Here is a 15,049-nt window from a genome sequence, read left to right as displayed (position 1 = left end):
TTTTGTTAAACATTTCTTGCAAGGCCAGTCTACTGGCAAAAAATTTCCTTGATTTTTGTATGTCTGAGAAAGTCTATTTCTTTTTGACTTTTGAAGGAAAATTTCACAGGATACAGAATTCCTGGTTGGTGGGATATTTTCCTCAACATCTTAAATATTTCACTCCACTCTCCTCTTGCTTGCATGGTTTCTGAGGAGAAGCTGGATATACTTCTTATCTTAGCTGCTCTATAGATAGGTAAGCTATTTTTTTTCCTCTGACTTCTTTCCCCATTTTTTCTTTATCTTTGATCTTTCTGGAGTTTGAATATGATATGCCTAGGAACTTTTTTTGTGGCATTTATCCTGCTTGATCTTGTCTGTACTTCCTGGATCTGTGGTTTGGTGTCCGATGTTAATTTGAGGCAATTCTCAGTCACTGTTGTTTCAAATATTTCTTCTGTCCCTTTCTCTCTCTCTTCTCCTTCTGGTACTCTCATCACGCATATGTAACACCTTTAGTAGTTGTCCCACAGTTATTAGATATTCTGTTCCATTTTTTAAGTTTTTTTTCTCTTTGCTCTTTAGTTTCAGAAGATTCTATTGACATATCCTCAAGTTCAGAGATTCTTTCCTCAATGGTCCAGTACTAATGCATCAAAGGCATTCTTCCTTTCTATTACAATCACGCGTCGCTTACCAATGTGGATACATTCTGAGAAATGTGTCATTAGATGATTTTGTTGTGCAAACATCACAGAGCATACTTACGTAAACCCAGATGGTGTAGCCTACTCTACACCTAGGCTATATTGTACTCATCTTATGAGACCACCACCATATATGTGGTCTGTCGTTGACCGAAATGTCGTTATATAGTGCTTTTGATCTTTAGCATTTCATTTTTCTTCTTTCTTAGTATTTCTCTCTGATTACAACACCCATCTGTTCTTGCATGTTGTCTAATTTTGCCATTAGAACCCTTAGCATATTAATCATAGTTATATTAAAATCCTGGTCTGATAATTCCAACATTCCTGCCATATCTGACTTTGTTTCTAGTGTTTGCTCTATCTCTTCAAACTGTGAATGTTTGAAGGTTTTTTACCTTTTCGTATGCTTTGTAATTTTTTCTTGGAAGGCAGATATGATGTACTAGGTAAAAGGAACCACAGTAAATAGGCCTTTAATAATATGGTGGTGGGGTGTGGGGGTGGGGGGAGTGTTCCAAAGTCCCATGATTAGGTCTCAGGCTTTTGGTGAGTTTATGTCCCTAGATTGTGAACTTCACCAGTGCTTCTCGATTTTCTTTTTCCTCCCAGAGGTGGGACAGGGAGACTAGAGGGAGCTGGATTGGGGGATTTCCCTTTCCCTAGGCATGTTAGGCTCTGATAAAATCCCAGTAGGTTGGGCTCTGGGAAAATCATCTCTCTGGAGAGCAGACGTTGTTACAAAGAACAGACTGCCCTGGTTTATTTCAAAATGGCTACATTTCCCTTCTTCCTTCTGAAGCATGAGGGGGATTTTCCTCCTGTCTTCACTGTGAGAAGTTACTGGTAGAGCTACTAGAGGTAAAACTCACAAAAGTGAAGATGTGCTCCCCTGTGACTGGGCCCCCTGGAGACTTTTCACGCTGAGCCTCCAGCTATTCATCAATTACAGTTCAGGTTTTCCTGCCCCTGTACTTATTCCCATGGAAACTTCTGCTCATGGGTTTCTGCTCCAGCAAGTTTTGGTTCTCTGTATCTGCCTGCCTGTCTCTCCAATTTGAGGGTTAGCTTTTTCCCCTAACAGTTCCCTAACAATTCCCTAAACAGTTCCCTAACAGTTGTAAGAAAAGTTAGGGTTTCTGTTTTTTCAGTTTGTTCAGCTATTTACTTGATGTTAGAATGGAGTAATGACTTGCAAGCTCCTTAAATGCTGGACCAGAAACCAAAAGTTCTCTATCTTCTTTTTTGATATATGGCATTTTACAGCTGTGTATTTGTCTCTAAGCACTGCTTTAACTGCATCCCATAAGTTCTTTTTCTAAGTTGTGTTTTCTTTTTTTTTCATCTCAAGATAATTTCTAATTTCCTTTGTTGTGCTTAGCCTTTCTATAGGGGATAACCTTTCTTTTCCATCGTTGGATTGATTTCAGAGAACATTAGTAACTCCGGGCCTCCGGATTTGCACTTTCACCTTCAGACAGTAGTTCCCGACGAACAGAGGAGCTATAAGTAGACGTGAGTGGCTGGGGAGGAGAAGCTACAATTAAGCCCTAGCTTTTGAAGCCACCCCGTGTCCTGTGTCCTTCTAAACCACTGGTTCTCAACTAGGGGAGATATTGTCCTTCCCACTCACCCAGCACCTACTTATCCAGTGTCTCACTACCTCTTCACAATGGTCCCTGAGGTAGGTGAAATGTCACAATCTGAGATGAGGTTGAGTGAAGCCTTAAAACTGAAGTGACCTATGAGTTGGTAGCAGAGCCTGGACGACCACCTTCCAGTCCAACTGTTTCCCAAAAAGAACACCATAGCTACCTGGACCTCCGCTTGCTTTGTTCACTCCGCCTTTCAAAAGCAGATCGTCATGCATTGTCTTGTGAGTATATGTCTGGCATATTGGTAGACTAAGGGGCTTCTCCTAGCTAAGAATGCTTTGCATGGTCTTATGATCCCCTATTGAATTTCTCCCTCTGCAAAAAGAGCGGAAACTCCCTGCAGGTGCAGCATTTGGCACAGAGTAGACACTCAGTAAATTTTTGTTGAATGAATTAGGAGATATGAGAGATAATATACCAAAATGTTAGCTTGATTATCTCTAGGAGCTTGAAATGAAGGTTGCAGCTTCCTCAGGCAGAGGTTGGGAAATTGGACGTGGTCCTAGGATTGGTGGGGGAAGAGAAATTGTAAACCTGTACATTGCTTGTTTGGCCTATAGGATTCTAATTTGGTTATCATTAATAATACTGGTAAGCATTATTTGACCTGTTAAATTCCTCACATTTCAACTTCCTTTTCTCTTTGGATTGTTCATACTACCACTTTTTACCTTTATTAAAAGACCAGTTTTAACCCTGCTTAAAAGTTCAGTGTCCTCAGATTTTGTCCTCTAAAGATCTTATCAAGAACATAACTTATGGGCCAGCCCCAGTGGCCTAGTGGTTAAGTTTGGCAAGGCTCTGCTTGGGCGACCTGGGTTCAGTTCTCAGGCATGGGCCTACACCACTCGTCAGTAGCCATGCTGTGGCAGTGGCTCACGTACAAAAAGAGGAAGTTTGGCAACAGATGTTAGCTCAGGGTGAGTCTTCCTCAGCAAAAAAATACCCCATAACTTAAAGAAAAATCTTTTGTGATGTATGACATCACTTATCATTAAATTATCCTGATGTTGACTCTATCTTAAGATTTGTTGGTAGTGCCATGAGTTGATTCTGACTCCTAGTGACCCTGTGTACAGCAGAGCGGAACCCTACCTGGTCTTTTTGCATGATCCTCTCGGCTTCACTATTCATAGGGTTTTTGTGGGCAATTCTTTTTCAGGAGTGGGTGGCCAGGTCCTTCTTCCTAGTCTGGAAGCTCTGCTGAAAACTGTCCACCATGGGTGACCCTGCTGGTATTTAAATACTGATGGCATAGCTTTCAGCATCACAGCAACACGCAACCACCACAGTATGACAACTGAAAGACAGATGGTTCCCTGACCAGCAAATGAATGCGAGCCATTGCAGTGAGAGCCTGAATCTTAGCCATTACACCACTAGGGCTGGCTTAAGGTTGCTGGTCTCAATTTTCTCATCCATAAAATGGCAATAATGGTCCTTTCTTAGCTAACTGAGACCTTGCCTGAGTATAAAATGATTTAAAGCACATGAAAGCATTCTGAACAGTACTGTGTAAATGGCAAGGCCCTTCCAGTTATGGGTAACTCTGAAAAATGGTGTTCATATGAGTTATGTAATATAACCAGTTGTCATGCAATTATTAAAGGAGTTTGCTAGAATAAAACAAAGTGCATTCAGACTTTGTGCTCCTGACTTACAGTGCTAACCTGAGTAAATAGGACTTCTTTTCCTAGTAATTTGGTTAAAAGTTCTAAAGCTGTATTTTGCCTTGGGCTGTCCTGACAATTACAATCCCTTGACCTTTGTTTCTCCATAGGTGTTACAGAACATCTTGGACACTGAAAGAGATTATGCTAAAGAACTTCAGTCTCTTCTTGTTACTTACTTAAGACCCCTGCAGTCTAATAACAAGTAAGATTTATATTTTAAACCCCTTGCTAAATAAAGCAAGATAATGTCAGCATATGGAGTCATTACTCTTATGTCACTGAATAATTGATTTTGCCCTTTAGAAGAATTTCCACAGATCACAGGTTGCCAAGAACATGGTCAAGGCAACAAATTAGACAAGATGTTGCTTTTGGAGAGCTTGGCTTGCTTTCTTTTCTGGCTGTGGAAGGAGTGAGCAGATCTGCGTTTCTGTCGGTCACAATTTTTACCTTGCATATTTTCAAGGTGGTACATCTGGTTTTACCTTACAGAAGAAGGACTTGCTGGTGTTTTTATGCAGAAAGCACATAAAGTGGAAATTCTTGTGCTTACCCTGACCTTTGCTTGCCAGGGCAGAAACTCTTTCCCATGCTCTGAGAATGGAAAGAGTGGCATTTTGTGAATGTTCATAAGAGCACTTCAAGCCAGTATTTCATCCAGGCAAAAGTGAATGATAAAGGGATGTTAAAATGTTTTTTTTAAAATAAAATGTTCAAACCTTATTCTGGTCTTAGAAATCCGAAGTGATTGTCTGAGGCCTGAATCGAAAACGTAGTTTTCACAAAAGAAAAATATTGACCATTCATTTTTTTATGCTTGTGGGCATGGCATATTTAACAAACAGTGGCTAACTACATTTTTTGTGTTTTTATTTTAATTAATTAAACTTTATGAGAGATTAGGATCTATAAGTCAAGTAGAAAATTTCGCAGTCCATCCATATAATGGAGGACAAAAGCCTTCTCTCTTATCTCAGTCAGTTTACTTTTGCTGGGCAGTTGCCTAAACTGTTGTCTTCGGGCTTGAAAATAAGTTTAATATATTTCACTGTTTTTCTCCTTTTTTCCAAATTATGCTTGCTTAATCTGGTTTTACCTAATGTCTTGCTAAATTTCCCACTTGGTTATTTTCATCGCCCTATGGGAATCTTACTTCAGTTTGAAAGGATTTTGTATTCCTGTATTTTATAAGAGTTTAAACATGATCAACAACAAAGTGCCTTTTGTTATTATTATGTAAAACATGAAGCGTTCTGTGAATCATAGTCCTTAGAGCTGAATGGAACCTCAGTGAATCATTGGGTCTAGTGCCCTGGAAGAAATGACTATCCCCACTGAATAAATAAGAAAACTAAAGTCCAGAGAGGCTTACTGCCATACCCATCACAAAGCCAGTAAGTGGCCAGACTGAACCCACTGTGTCTCCTGCCACAGAGTGAAAGTGCCTTCTGTTTTCTGGAGGGGACAGGCGCAGGAGGAGAGGGAAACTGAAGTGGTAACCCTGGGGGGGCGGATGGTAAGATTTCAAATGAAGGAGTGACTGATTAGCAATCAAGAAACAGTAAGAGGAAAGGCAAGGAAGAGAGCCACGGCAGAGGAGGTGAGAGGCCTGATTCAGAACTGCTCTGTTCCCAAATAAATTCAAAATGCAGTTATAGGAAGTTTCCTTTGGTTCTGTCTTGTAGACCCCAACGTGATTTGAGCAAACCAGACTGTTTATTGTCTGATCCCGAAGGGGCCAAATATGCCCCCAATCAAGTTCAGGTAAGCCCCCAAGTCAGGTTCTTGTTGTTATGAGAGAGCAGCAGCCAAGGAAGCTGGCTGGCTAAAGGTTTCGCTTTTGACACCCACAATAGGGGTTTTCCAGCTCGTGGTTCAGGAGGGCATTATAGCAGAAGAACTGGGAACTTTTAGACTCTCAGGGTTACTGGTAATGTTTGTTTGGGTCTTCATTTTCATTGTCAGCGAAAATGACTCTCTTGGAAACACTCCCCTTGTATTATTATATTAAGGAGAAAGAATATGTGGCAGACACTGGCTTTTTAAGTAAATCTTCAGAAAAGTTTTCTCCAAAAAAGTGATTAAGAGCATGGACTCTGGAGCTAGAATGTTTTGGTTCAAATTCTGGTTTCATCATTCACTGGCTTTGTGACGTTGGGTGATTTGCTTAACCTCTCTGAGCCTGGGTTTCCTGATATGTAAAATGGAGATAGCAATAGCACCTACCTCATAAAGCTGTTGTAAGGTTAAAATGAGCTATTATTTGTCAAATTGTTGCATAAGTGTCAAGTGCTGTATGAGTGTTGTTGGCTTGCATTGTTATTATCACTTGCTATTTGACAGGGAAAGAATGGATGAGAAAACTCTTAGTACGGAGGCCCTGGATAAAATTGTTTAGTTTGTCTTTATTTGACTCCATTCCACTCCAAAAACAAACAAGGAAACTAGAACTATTTTCTCCCCCCCACTCCTCTCATAAAGATTTCCTTTCCTTTAGGATCATTATTCTTATTACAGAAAAGGGAGTCAAGGAAAGAAGCATTAGAAAGTTGCTTAAGATCACAGAGGTGGCGTTAATTAAAAAGCAAAAGTTAAAATGTGGGGATTGCTTCCCCTGTCCCATTTTCCAGTTATTAACAAACTATCAGTTAACTAGGCTAGAGATAGATAAGTGGAGTCATCCTCAAGGTCTATTCACTGAAACTACCTATGCATATTTTTCAGCCTGAGTTCTGTGGAGTTTACGTCTTTATTGGGAAACTTTGAGGAGGTATGCACATTTCAACAGACGCTCTGCCAAGCCTTGGAAGAATGTTCTAAGTAAGTGTCACGTAGCACCCTTAGGATAGCCAGCAGTATTGTGTTTTGTTTTCCTTTTAGCTATTGTCTTAGATGGGGCACTTTATGTTTGTCCATTTGTTACAACTTTCATAAATTGTCCCAGTACAGAGAAAACACACTAGGTGGTGGTATTCACATTGTCAAACCACATGGAGTAAATTATTTCTGACTTTATTTAAAAATCATATCAGTTTACTGCTTCTGGTCGGTATAAGAGACAAATAAGGTCTCAGTGGACCATGGATGATGCTTTTGACATAGATTAGTTATTTTCTTTTGTACATTGCAAATTACTTGCAAAAGTTATTCAGATTATTCATTCAGTTTTGCAAGCTTGTTCTCTTTTAGTCATGTCTACTATATTAATAGTTGAAACACATAAAACATGGGGAAAGGAAAAGTATAACTTTATATAAACCACGGCACATATTTATGGCTTGCTAGATTGTTGAGTTGTTCAACTTCATACTGCAGAATGAACTGTAATGATCATCAGACAATATATTTCTGTAACAAGATTAATTTTCCAATCAGTGTATCTCAGAGAAGTTGGCGACTTTCATTGTGTATAGGGAAATTGGGGCAATTGCCTGTTTCTTGAGCTTTATGGGACAAAGGTGGTTTCTAGGGAGGAAGATGGTGAGAGCCCACACTAAAGAGACCTGCAGAGCCACTCCAAATGCTGTTAGGGATCCAGATTATTGATATGGAAAGATGGTCACTAAGTGAGAAGAACAGATCACAAACTAGATTTGTAATCTTTGTTTTCCATTTTATAGAGAAACATGTAGAAGAAAGTCCATGGAATATGCCCAAATTGTTATAATAGGTATCTCTGAATGGTGGAATTCTCAGTAATTTTTTTCTTTCATGTGCTTTTCTGATTTTTCTACAAATGAAAACAGGTGGATCGTAATTTAAAAAATTAATTTTAAAAGTCTTGAGGCCGCCTTGACTAGCAATCACCAGACCACCAAGACTACATAATACTCATTTGTGATGTGTCATTTTTGAATTTGATTAGTTTTGTCTGTCTTTGAACTTCACATAAATTAGCCAAGAGTATTTTGGTGTGCCCGACTAAAAATTTGAATTATGATTTGAATAAGCATCTTTAAAAAATCCTATCTAGTAATTCCAAATAAATATCTGACCCTATGGATTGGTGCCATGTTTGGTGACTAGAGTTTAAAGCAGTGGTCAAGAACTTGCATTTCATGGATTAAATGGTTCTATTATAGTTTCTCATTTAACTTTGACAAAAGAATTCAAAAGGTATGCATGTTATCAGGTTTAATTGGAATAATCTTCCTTTATCCCCTGTTTCCTAATTTAAATTTGTGTTTCACCTGTTTTCCTTACAGGTTTCCAGAAAACCAACACAAAGTAGGAGGTTGTCTACTGAACCTCATGCCTCATTTTAAATCTATGTATCTGGCTTACTGTGCAAATCATCCTTCAGCTGTAAATGTACTCACCCAGCACAGGTAAATTGTTAGCACTTCCCCAAATAGGCTGTTTCACAATGAGATCCTTTCCTAGGACCAGCTCATTTGGAAATCCAAGGTCTCCAGTTGAACTCTTGATTATTCCCATTCATCAGGCCAGGAATTGATTCATCGTTGCGTGGGCTGATTGTCTATTAATGCAACAAGTCATGTACTGAGCATCTACCCTGTGCAAGGTCCTGTTCCAGCTGATGGGGATACAGTAGTGAACAAGGAAGAGAAGGTTCCTCCTCTCACGGAGCATAGAATCTTAAGGGAAATACAGACATGAAATTAAACGTTGTAAACATGTATCGTAAAAGGGTAATTCAAAGGATGCTGGGAGACTTTGCAGTGTGGGGTAGGGTAAGGGAAGGGTCAGGTGATGCTTTCCTGAAGTAAAATTCTGTTTAGATCCAATGGTTTAGCCTTCCCCTGCCCTGGTGGATGTTTTATCTGAGTTGCTGACAAACAGCTAAATTGCCTAGCTTCATCTCTTTTTCACTTTCCCTTGGGTAGAGGAAGTTTCAAACAGTGCTTTGGCTAACAGGCAGCTATTAACATGGAGAGGCGGAAGGAAACCAACACTGTGAACTGTGTGGCAGGTACTTTAAGCAACGCGCTCTGATAATAATTATACATGAATATAAATTGTTTCAAATTAGTGGAGAACAACAGAATAGCGTCTCCTTTGAGAGTTCTTACAAAGGACCCAGATAAGTTCACATCTCTCCTACCCTTCCTTACCCTCGGATTCCTCATCCCGGACACATTTCGCTGTCACATTCGTCTGGGCTGGAATACTGTATGATAGGTTTAAAGATGCAGTTTTAACTTTGAAATCATGTGCTAGAAATTGACGTGGGACACTAGCAAGAACAACATACAGACGCTCTTAGGACTTAACCTGGAGACTAGATTCAGAATGGACATGGATTCTCGAGGCTGCTCAAGACTGAAAAGAATGTTCTTCTCTTAATCTGGCCCAAACTTGAACTCCCAGACCCAGGCTAGAATACTGTTGATACCAACCCTCAGAAGTGGTGGCAATTTTGGTTTTGTCCTGATTTCTTAGGAGCTTTATTGACTTTATATAGCTATTATGCAAGGGCATTTTTAAGGTAAAGTTCAGTAGGTCCTACTTGATTGAAGGTCAATTTTATTACCCCTGATCAAAGTTCTGAACTCTTGTGGAATAGCAAATGTCGAAGTTGGAGTTTGAAGAAAGAGGAGCCATGACTCTGGGTTATGTAGGCAAGTGGCTCAACTGCTTAGAGCTAATATTAGCTAGTAATAACACTGACAATGTGCCAGGCACATGACGTAAAAGCCTATGAGGGAGTCACTATTATTACCATCTCTGCTTTACAGATAAGACATTGGAAGGTCAAATAATCTGCCCAAGAACTTGTAGCTGTTAAGTGGTTGAACCAGAATTAGAATCCAGGTCTGTCAGACTTCTAAAAAAATATTTTTATTAAGGTATATATTTTACCTAAAAAGAGAGTAATCTAAATGCAAATTCAAAGAATTATAATAAAATGAACACCCATGTAGGCGCTACCCAGCTTGAGAAATAAAATGTTACCATTTCCTTTTTTATGTAACACTTCATTGAATTATAATTCACATGCCATACAATTCACCCATTGAAAGTGTATGGTTAAATTATTCTTAGTATATTCAGAGTTGTGCAACCATCACCACAATCAAGTTTAGAACATTTTCATCACTCCCCAGACAAACCCATGCTCAGTAGCAGTCACTCCCCATTGCCAGCCCAAGGCAAGCACTAAAATACCTTATGTCACTATGGATTTGCTTGTTCTGGAAATTTCATTTAAGTGGGATCACACAACATATGGTCTTTTGTGTTGGCTTCTTTCACTTAGCATAATGCGTTCAAGGTTCATCCATGTTGTAGCGTGTATCTGTATATGGCTTTTTAAATTGCCAAAAAATATTCTGTTGTGTGGATACTGCATGTTGCTCTTCCATTCACCAGTTTGTGGACATGTGGATTGTGAATAGTGCTCCTGCGAGCATTCCTGTGCAAGTCTTTGTGTCGACATGTTTTCTTTTCTCTTGGGTAGGTACCTAGGAGTGCAATTGCTGGATCATATGGTTACTCTATGTTTCACCTTTAGAAGAACTATCTGACAGTTTTCCAAAGTGGCTGGACAAATTTATAGTCCCACCAGCAATTTCTGAGAGTTCTATTTTCTCCACATGCTCACCAACATTTGTTATTATCAGTCCTTTTGTTTATAGCCCCCATAAGTGGGTGTGAAGCGATGTCTCATTGTGATACTGATTTGCATTTCCCTAATGAATAATGATGCTAAGCATCTTTCATGTGCTTATTAGCAATTTGTATATATTTATTTAGGGAAATATCTATTCAGATCCTTTGCCTATTTTTAAATTGGGTTATTTGTCTTATTATTGAGAAATTATTCACGTACCGTAAATTCACCATTTAAAAGTGTACTATTGAGTGGTTGTTAAAATATTCCCAAGGTTGTGCAACCATCACCACTACTTAGTTCCAGAACATTTTGACCATCCCAAAAAGAAACCTCGTACCCAGTAGCAGTCACTCTCTATTTCTCCAGTGGCTGATGACGTTGAGAATATTTTCAAGTACTTGTTGGCTATTTTAATATCTTCTTTGGAAATATGCCTATTCAAATCCTTTGCCCAGTTTTTAGTTGACTTATTCTTCTTTTCATTGTTTTGTTGCAACACTTATTTACATATTTTTCTTTATTTACTCTCATCACATATATGATTTGCAAAAATTTTCTCCCACTTTGTGGATTGTCTTTTCGCTTTCTTGATGATGTCCTTTGAAGCACAAAAGTTTTAATTTTAAGTTTAATTTTGATGATATCCAATATATCTATGTTTTTCTTTTGTTGCTTGTGCTTTTGGTTTTATATCTAAAAAGCTGTTGCCTAATCCAGGTCGTGAAGATTTATGCCTATCTAAGAATTTTATAGTCTTAGCTCTTACATTTAGCTCCGTAAATCCATTTTTGAATTAACTTTTGCATATGGTGTGAGGTAGGGGTCCAACTTTGTTCTTTTGCATGTGGATATCTAATTGTCCTAGTGCCATTTGTTGATTTCTATTCTTATAAATTTGTTACATTGTGTTTTATGTCCCAGAATTGAGTCTATCTGGGTGAATGTTCTGTGTGAGCTTGAGAAGAATTTGTATTCTGCTGTTGTTGAATGAAATATTTTATAAATGTCCATTAGATACACTAGATTGATGGTGATGTTCAGTTCAACTATGTCCTTACTAATTTTCTACCTGCTGGATCTGTCAATTACTGACAGAGGGATGTTGAAGTCTCTAACCATAATAGTGAATTTGTCTGTTTCTCCTTTCAGTTCTATCAGTTTTTGTCTCATGTATTTTGATGTTTTGTTGTTAGGTGTATTCACATTAAGGACTTAGTCTTGTTGGAGAATTAGCCCTTTTATCTTTATGTAATGCTCCCTCTTTATCCTGATAATTTTCCTTGTTCTGATGTCAGCTTTTTCTGAAATTAATATAGCTAGTCCTGCTATCTTTTGATTATTAATATATCTTTTGCTATCCCTTTACTTTTTTGTTTTTTTTTTGCTTTTTATTAAGATTATGATAGTTTACAACCTTGTGAAATTTCAGTTGTACATTATTGTCAGTCGTGTTTTAGGTGCACCACTTCACCCTTTGTGCCCTCCCCCCACCCCCCTTTTCCCCTGGTAACCACCAATCAGTTCTCTTTGTCTACATGTTTAACTTCCACCTATGAATGGAGTCATACAGAGTTCGTCTTTCTCTGTCTGGCTTATTTCACTTAACATAATACCTTCAAGGTCCATCCATGTTGTTGTGAATGGGACGATTTTATCATTTTTTATGGCTGAGTAGTATTCCATTGTATATATACATACCATATCTTCTTTATCCAATCGTCAGTTGATGGGCGCTTAGGTTGCTTCCAGGTCTTGGCTATTGTAAATAATGCTGCGATGAACATTGGGGTGCATAGGACTTTTGGAATTGCTGATTTCAAGTTCTTTGGATAGATCCCCAGTAGTGGGATGGCTGGGTCATAAGGTATTTCTATTTTTAATTTTTTGAGAAATCTCCATGCTGTTTTCCATAGTGGCTGTACCAGTTTGCATTCCCACCAACAGTGTATGAGGGTTCCTTTTTCTCCACAACCTCTCCAACAATTGTCACTTTTTGTTTTGGTTATTTTTGCCATTCTAACAGGCGTAAGGTGATATCTTAATGTAGTTTTCATTTGCATTTCCCTGATGATTAGTGATGATGAGCATCTTTTGATGTGTCTATTGGCCATCTGTATATCTTCTTTGGAGAAATGTCTATTCATGTCCCCTGCCCATTTTTTGATCGGGTTGTTTGATTTTTGGTTGTTGAGCTGTGTGAGTTCTTTATATATTATGGAGATTAACCCTTTGTCGGATATATAAGTGTGAATATTTTTTCCCAATTAGTGCGTTGTTTTTTTGTTTCAATCCTGTGTAAATGAGATTTTCTTTCTTTAATTCCTTTTCAGATAGTTCATTATTAATGTATAGAAATGCAACTGGGGGCCAGCCTGGTAGTGCAGTGGTTAAGTTCGCACGTTCCTCTTTGGCGGCCTGGGGGTTCACCAGTTTGGATCCTGGGTTTGGTCATGGCACCACTTGGCAAAAGCCATGCTGTGGTAGGTGTCCCACATATAAAGTAGAGGAAGATGGGCATGGATGTTAGCTCATGGCCAGTCTTCCTCAGCAAAAAGAGGAGGATTCGCAGTAGTTAGCTCAGGGCTAATCTTCCTCAAAAGAAAAAAAAGAAATGTAACTGATTTTTTGTATCCTGCAACTTCACTGAATCCACTTATTAGTTCTACCAGTTTCTGTGTGAGGTCTTTAGGGTTTTCTCCATATAAAATCATGTCATCTGTAAACAGAGATCATTTTACTTCTTCCTTTCCCATTGGATGGTTTTTATTTCTTTTTCTTGCCTAATTGCTCTGGCTAGGAGTTCCAGTACTATGTTGAATAGAAGTAGCAAAAGTGGGCATCCATCCCTTGTTCTTGATCTTAGAAGAAAAGCTTTCAGTTTTTTACCATTGAGTATGATGTTAACTGTGTGCTTTTCATATATGGCCTTTTTATGTTGAGGTAATTTTCTCCTATTCCTAATTAGTTCAGTGGGTTTTTTTTTTTAATCATAAAAGAGTGTTGAATTTTGTCAAATAATTTTTCTGCATCTATTGAGATGATTGTGTGGTTTTTATCCTTTGTCCTTTTAATGTGGTGTATCATACTGATTTGCATATGTTGAACCATCCTTGCATCCTAGGGATAAATCTCACTTGATTATGGTGCATGATCCTTTTCCTATGCTCTTGGATTTGGTTTGCTAGTATTTTGTTAAGAATTTTTGCATCTATATTCATCAGGATACTGGCCTGTAGTTTTCTTGACTTGTGATATCTTTGTCTGGCTCTTGTATCAAGATGATGCTGGTCTCATAAAATGAGTTGGAAAGTGTTCCCTCTCTTTAAATTTTTGGAGAGTTTGAGAATAGGTGTTAATTTGTTTTTAAATGTTTGATAGAATTCACCAGTGAAGCCATGTGGTCTTGGACTTTTGTTGGGAAGTTTTTGATTAGTGATTCAGTCTCCTTTCTTGTTATTGGTCTGTTCAGATTTTCTATCTTTTCCTGATTCAGTTGTGGTAGGTTGGATGTTTCAGGAATTTATTCATTTCTTCTAGGTTATCCAGTTTGTTGATGTATAATTGTTCATAGTAGTCTCTTATGATCCTTTTTATTTCCATGGCATCAGTTGTACTTTGTCCTATTTCATTTCCGATTTTATTTATTTGAGTCTTCTCTTTTTTTCTTGATCTACTAAAAGTTTGTCAATTTTGTTTATCTTTTCAAAAAACCAACTCAGTTTCATTTTTTTTCTTTTCTCTATTTCATTTATTTTTGCTCTAATATTTATTATTTTCTTCCTTCTGCTAACTTTGGGCCTAGTTTGTTCTTCCTTTTCTAGTTTCTTGAGGTTAAAGTTAGGTTGTTTATTTGAGATCTTTCTTTTTTAATATAAGCATTTGTTATTATAAACTTCTCTAAGATTACTTTTGCTGCATCCCATAAGTTTTGATATGTTGTGTTTTCATTATCATTTGTCTCAAGATATTTTCTGATTTTTCTTTGTCTCCTTTGAACCATTGGTTGTTCCAGAGTGTGTTGTTTAATTTCCATATATTTGTCAATTTTCCAGTTTTACTTCTTCTACTAATTTCTTGTTTCATTCCCCCATAGCCAGAAAATATATTTGGTATGGTTTCAATATTTTTATATTTGTTAAGTTTCGTTTTGTGACATAAAATGTAATCTATCTTGGAGAATGTTCTATATATACTCTAGAAGAATTAGTATGTTGCTCTGTTGAGTGGAATGATATATATATGTCTGTTTGGTCCATTTGATCTATAGTGTTTTTCAAGTCCTCTGTTTCCTTATTGATCTTCTATCTGAACGTTGTATCCATTACTGATAGTAGAGTATTGATGTCCTCTGCTATTATTGTGTTGCTGTCTATTTTCCCCTTCGATTCTGTCAATGTTTGCTTCATGTATTTGGGTGCTCTGCTGTTGGATGCCTATATACATACTTATAATTGT

General features: G+C 37.9%; 1 protein-coding gene across 10 annotated transcripts in view; it reads left to right on the top strand.

The window, feature by feature from the left end:
- The window catches only part of ARHGEF6 (Rac/Cdc42 guanine nucleotide exchange factor 6), a 105,698-nt gene that overhangs the window by 51,795 nt on the left and 38,854 nt on the right, over window positions 1–15,049 (top strand). For all 10 annotated transcript variants that reach the window (XM_070258217.1, XM_023634028.2, XM_001489854.6 and 7 more), the window contains 3 exons: window positions 4,125–4,219; window positions 6,742–6,837; window positions 8,223–8,345. In XM_070258217.1, the coding sequence (XP_070114318.1) occupies window positions 4,125–4,219; window positions 6,742–6,837; window positions 8,223–8,345 (314 nt within the window). The remainder of the gene's footprint in view (window positions 1–4,124; window positions 4,220–6,741; window positions 6,838–8,222; window positions 8,346–15,049) is intronic.

The sequence above is a fragment of the Equus caballus genome, chromosome X (assembly GCF_041296265.1).
Source record: "Equus caballus isolate H_3958 breed thoroughbred chromosome X, TB-T2T, whole genome shotgun sequence".
Classification (NCBI taxonomy): domain Eukaryota; kingdom Metazoa; phylum Chordata; class Mammalia; order Perissodactyla; family Equidae; genus Equus; species Equus caballus.
This window is presented reverse-complemented; position numbering and strand designations above follow the sequence as displayed.